The sequence below is a fragment of the Vombatus ursinus genome, unplaced genomic scaffold (assembly GCF_900497805.2).
Source record: "Vombatus ursinus unplaced genomic scaffold, bare-nosed wombat genome assembly UNPS02014798.1, whole genome shotgun sequence".
Taxonomy (NCBI): domain Eukaryota; kingdom Metazoa; phylum Chordata; class Mammalia; order Diprotodontia; family Vombatidae; genus Vombatus; species Vombatus ursinus.
In genome coordinates, this window is record NW_020954576.1 from 1,080,297 (window position 1) to 1,086,552 (window position 6,256).

General features: G+C 43.8%; 1 protein-coding gene across 1 annotated transcript; it reads right to left on the bottom strand.

Moving 5' to 3' along the window:
- Positions 1-3,322: 3,322 nt before the first annotated feature.
- LOC114049833 (aquaporin-10-like) lies at positions 3,323-5,681 on the bottom strand. The gene is given in 5 exon segments (XM_027871256.1): positions 3,323-3,571; positions 4,093-4,219; positions 4,394-4,534; positions 4,892-5,004; positions 5,577-5,681. Coding segments are annotated over 5 exon segments (735 nt in total).
- Positions 5,682-6,256: the final 575 nt, after the last annotated feature.

Below are 6,256 nucleotides of genomic sequence, written 5' to 3' on the forward strand. Positions count from 1 at the left end.
AAGAAATGACACTCGGGTGACCAGAATTTAGCCAGAGTTGAACGAAATAGGGAATTTGGATATTTCTGGGGGCGAGGAGAGGGGTGGGAAAGGGGATGCCAAAGACCAGCGAAGCTTTCTCAGGCGTCAAGGATACAGTGTCCCACGTTTGTTTTCCCATTCGGCTCCCTGGTGTCCTGGCATCTAGCTATCTGCGTGTCGTCCTCTGGCGGTCATTTTTAAGAACTGACGCTCCCGGGAAACTCCCCCCACTCCCACCCTTTCCCCCAGCACACTCCTCCAAGCCTTCTTTGAGAAGTGTGGTGAGTGTACCTTAGTAGATGGCTTAAGAGATTCGAGACAGAAGACCACAGCCTCCAGGTAGTCTTCCCCATCCCACATACAAACTCTGCCCAGCGCAAAAAGGAATGCTGTCTCCAGTGGAATTACAACTATGTAACAATTCAGCTGTTCAACAGGGTCTTCCTACAGCAGTTTGAACCTATTTTCCACTCTCCCATCACTCATCTACCGCTATTTTCATCCAGCGCTATTGCAAGCAGGAGAGAGAAGAGGAGGAAAGTACATAATTATGCCCAGTGGGAGGCCCTAAAAAGACAGAAATTGTGAGGAAAAGGTAATTTGGGTCACATTTGTCTAGGAGATGGGAGAGACAGTCTAAATTATGGAATCCAAATTCTGAGAATGGCCCAGCTCTTTACCTTGAGGCAAGAAAGGTATTATTTTACTACTTTACAGAGAGCTAATAATAACTCACAATTTTCCAGCTCTTTAAGGTTTGCAAATCCTTCATATATATTGCCTCATTTGATCAACTGAGGTAACTGAGACTCAGAGCAGCAGAATGACTTGCCTGAGATTACACTGTTAGTTAAGTGGTAGGCAGTGGAGAGGGGCCTAGAATCCAGGTGTCCAGATTCTGATTACTGGGACCTTTCCATTCTATCCCTGCTTTTCAGTGATGTGGGAAGTAAAGGAGAAAGTGAGCACCAGGGAGGTTGAATGAACCAGAGACCCAGTGGAGAGGAGAAAACAGGGAAGAGGCAGAGGAATAGAGGGACAGAAGAAGAACACATTGAGAAGCTAGGAAAATGGAATAGGGAAGGTACCAGGGGAAGCAGAAGATGCAGGAAGAAAGTCAGTCAGTAAGTCCTTACCATGTGCCAGGCACTATGCTAAACTCTAGGGATACAAAGAAAAGCAAAAAGGAGTTCTTATACTAATGTCCTCAAGGAGTTCACATGCTAATAGAGGAAACAAAAATGAAAATAGTTTAACTAGGTATATGAGATATATGTATATATATATATATACATATATACATAATAGAGGAAATAAAAATGAAAATAGTTTAACTAGGTATATGAGATACATGTGTATATATACACATATATACATGTACATATAACATGTATATAAGGCATGTGCAATATACACACATATGTTACACATATATAACATGTGTGTGTTACACTGCCTTATATACATATATACATGTGTATATATGTGCGTGTGTGTGTGTGTGTGTGTGTGTGTGTATATGTAGAGAGAGAAAGAATGGATGTAATCTCAGAAAGGGAGGTACTAGCAGCTAGGGGAACCAGGAAGGGTCTCCTACTGAAGGTGGGATGTGAGTTTAAGCTTCAGGGAAGCCAAGATGCAGAAGACAGGAAGGAAAGTGTTCCAGGTATGAGGGACAGCAATTGCAAAGATATAGAGAAAGGAGATGGAATGTCATGTGTGAGGAACAGCAAGTAGATTGGTGTAGCTAGATTATAGGTTTTATAAAGGGGAGAGCCAAGTTATGAAGAACTTTAAACACCAGAAGTCTTCATATGTAATCTTAGAGATAATAGATATCCATAGATAGAGTTTATAGAGTAGGAAGATGATATGATCAGACTTATGCTTTTAAAAAATCATTTTGGCACCTTGTAGTAGAGAGAGGCATCAGAAAAGGAGGAGGAGGAGGAAGAAGAAAAAGAAGAAATACTTGCTGATGAGGGCCTGAGAAAGGGACATAAATGAAGTAACAAGAAATAACAAAAATAACAAGATTTGTGGAATACATGGGAATGAGGAATAAAGAATGATAATAATGTTGTGAGACTGAATAACTAGGAAGATGGTGGTACCTTGAACAATAATAAAGAAGTTTAGAAGAGGAAAGAATTTGGAGGAAAATCTGAGTTCTGTATTTTGGATATATTGAGTTTGAGTGTCCTCTAGGACATTGAGTTCAAGATGTCCAAAAGTCAGTTGGAGATAAAAGACTGGAGCTCAGAAGAGAGATCTTCATGAAGATGATAAATCCATGGCAGCTGATGTGCTCATCCAGAGAGATAGTATACAGTAAAAAGAGCCTATGACAAAGCTTTGAGGACTCATGGTTAATGGATATGGCATGGATGAAGGATCTAGCAAAAGAGGCTGAGAATGGGGTGATTAGATAGGTGTGAGAAGAACCAGAGGAGAGCAGTGCCATACAAACCTAGAGAGGAGGGAGAAGGTGATCGACATTATCAATGCTGCAGAAAGGCCAAGAAAGATGAAGGTTAATAAAAGGCTGTTAGATATGGCGATTAAGAGATTATTGGAGGAGCAGCTAGGTGGCGCAGTGGCTAGAGCACCAGGAGGACCTGAGTTCAAATGTGGCCTCAGACACTTCATACTGACTAGCTGTGTAACCTTGGGCAAGTCACTTAACCCCACTGCCTACCACAAAAAAAAAAAAGACAAAAGAAAAGAAAAGAAAGAGATTATTGGTAACTTTGAAGAGAGAGGTTCAGTTAAATGATGAAGTCAGAATCCAGATTGCAGAGTGTTAACAAGAAAGGGAAAGGAGGGGGCAGCTAGGTGGTACAGTGGATAGAGCTCCCACCTTGGAGTCAGGAGGACCTGAGTTCAAATATGACCTCAGACACATGACACTTATTAGCTGTGTGACCCTGGGCAAGTCACTTAACCCCGATTGCCTCACCAAAAAGGCAAAAAAAAAAAAAAGAGGAGAGGAGCTAGAGGAACCTAGTGTGATGACTTTCTCAATGAGTTTAATTGGGAAGGAAAGAAGAGATATGTAAGATGACAGACTTGAGACAGTGTGGAAAATAGAAAGAAGGCTGGAAAAGCCATAGGTTCAAGTCCCATTTCTCCCACTTACTAGCTGTGAGACCTTGAGCAAATTGTTTTTAACTCCTCTGCAGCTTGGTTTCACCAACTGGAATGGAAACAATCTATACACTACTTCACAGGGTTTTGAGGATTATATAAAGTTATCTATGGAAAAACACTTTGTAAGGTATAAAGTACTATGTACATTAAGTTAATAGTAAAAAAGGGAAATACTGGGGGTAGGGAACACCTCAGGTCCCCAGCCAGCCACATAGGTGAAGAGCTGAGGTCCGAAGTCTCAAGGAGGGTTAAGTGGTAAACCACAGTTGACAAGCATGGAGAGGCCAATGGCCAGAATCAGCAGCCTAACTGTCACTGGCTTCAGTTCCGCAGGTACCCCCTTATTCTTGGTGTCTGTGATGGCAAAGATGCCCACAATCAGCATAGCAGTGCCTAGAACCTTGGGAGAAAGGTTTTCCTGTTAGATGATCCAGGGCTCCCCTGTAACTACCCTTACATCCATACTTTTCAGGCTTCCCCCACACCCCACCCTCCACACCTTTATCTTTCTTTTCTTTTCTCTCTCTTTTTTTTTTTTGGCAAATGGGGTTAAGTGACTTGCCCAGAGTCACACGGCTAGTAAGTGTTATGTGTCTGAGGCCTGCATTTGAACTCAGGTTCTTCTGACTCCAGGGCCAGTGCTCTATCCGCTGCGTCACCTAGCTGCTCCCTATCTTTCTTTATACATCCCATACTCTCACTTCCCACACCCTTTGATTTTATCCTTGGTTGCTGAGGGATGTATCAAGGCAAAGAGATCAACTGAATATTCTATGTTAGGATAGCACAGGACCTAGGAAAACAATAATGGAAGAAAGATAAGGATTGGGGGTACTAGAGGAAAGGGGGTAGGGACTGGGGGAATGCTGGAGGAGAGGGTTGAAGAACATTGGGTATTTTGGTGTGGTCTCCCACTTCTACTCCCCCCTGGTCCAGGAAGCCATTTCCCAGGGACAGATAAGGGGCTAGGTAGGTGGCAAAGATAGAGGCTGTCTCTTTGGGGCCTGTCACTGTCAGGTTTCCACCATTATAGTTCTGCAGAGCATCTGGTTCAGGAAGTAGAGGCAATGGACATTCAGCTTGAGGTCCTCCCTATCAATGTACAGAGGGAGTTTCCCACATGTGAACTGAATATCCCCATCTCCATCCCTAAGGTACCTCCCCATAGTCTGGGCTTCTCTCTTATGAATCCTGAATCTTTGAAAAGGCTATTCCATACCATAAATAGAGGACATAGGTTACTCCTGAAGCAGAGAAGGCAGAAAGCAGCTGTACCAGTATGTAGATGGGAAGTTTGGCCCAAGGTAGACAACCCATGAGGCACATGGACAAGGAGAAGGCAGGATTCAGGTGGGCCCCAAGGGAACAAAGGTTGTGGCAGGAAGAAATAGAGGAGTGAAAAGCAGTCTAGAATGGGTTGGGAAGATAATATATACAGAGAGTAAGCCCCACCCTCCCTCACTGAGGGTCTCTTCTTTGCCAGTAGGGTCCAGTTTGAGGAGAGAGATGGAAGTTAGACCTAGAGAGAAAACAAGGAAAACTTGGAAAGTGAACTAGGGAAGGTAGGCAGAGTAGAAACGTTGGGGGAAAAGGTTGGAGAGATCCAAGGGCTTGCCAATACCATGTGAAGTGTCCAATAGATAATATTCATGAGTCAGTGACTTGGGTAGTATCCACTTCCTGTCATTCCTCCAATCTGGGGTCTCCTTACTCACCCAAGACATTGCCTTCCACATAGAGGGCCACCACCACAGCCAGGGTGCCTTCCAGGAACATGGTGAAGAAGTTGCCTTTGGTTTCTTCACTGGTAACAGCCTGAGCCACTGCCCCCCTCTGGGATGAGCTGATGAAGACAAGTGAGGAGGAGGGAAAAAATGAGAGGAAAGAGGATAAGAAAGAAGAGGAGAAAAAGAGAGGTAAGAAGGGTAGGGGAATATTAGAGAGATTAGTAAGGGAAGGAAAAAAGGTAGAATTGGTGAAGAGAGGGGAGGGAAAGAAAAGGGAGATGAGATGAAGGAATAGGAATAGAGGAAGGGAAGATTGGGAGAGAAATTGGGAGAAAGAAGAAATCAGGGAAAGCCTCAAGAGAAACAGGGTGGGAAGAGGAGAGACAGGGATGGGAAGAAAGAGGAAAGGAGAAAGGGCCAATGAAGGGAGAGAGGACAGGGAGAGGAAAGAACGTGAGAGAGGAGAAGGAAAGAAGGGATAGAGTAGAAGATGAACAATGAACAGTGCAGTATAGGAGATAATCAGAGAAAACTGGAGAGATGGCAAAGGGCAGAAAAAGACAATAAAGAAGAGAAAAGGAACAGAAAGGATGGGGAGATAGGGTCACAGGTAAGAATAAAAATCATTTCCTTTCCCACCCTCCTCTCCTCTTGATTACCCCCATTCAACCCACCTACTATGAGTACAAAGACACCCAGAAATTCAGCCAAGCACTGTCGGGCTAGGAAGTTGCGGATTTGGATCCAGGCCCTGATCTGGGCCAGGAACATAGACTGAATCATGATGAAAGATGTCAGTGGGAGCCCAAGGGGGCAACCTCTCCGTGGCCACTGATCATCCAACTGGCTACTAGACTACACAAATAACTGAAGATAACAAAGAGACTTTAAAACCAATTAACCCCTGTGTAGATCCTGCTCAGCTGAGGCTACGAGGCTACACAGACAGCCAAAGATAGCAAAGAGACTTTAAGACCAATTAACTACTGTGCAGTCGTCACTCTTGATAGTGGGCAAGGTTAAGGAAAAGTTCTCATGGCACCTACATGAACTATGTGCCTGGAATGTTCTGGGCTTCCTCATCTTTAACCCCTAAGTCCTTGCAGATTAGACAAAGGTTCCTATGGGGCAGCAGCATCTGGTAGTGGAGTGAGCACTTGGTGACAGTAGACCTGGGTTTGAGTCCCAGTTTTCCTACTTACTTTCGGCAAGTCTATTAACCTTTCTGAAACCAATTTCTTCATTTGTAAAATGGAGATAAGAATATTTGTTCAGCCTGTCTCATGGGTTTGTTGTGAGCAAAGTGTTTCAAGAACTATATAAACGGAATGTGTTGTTGTTCAGGCATTTCAGTCGTA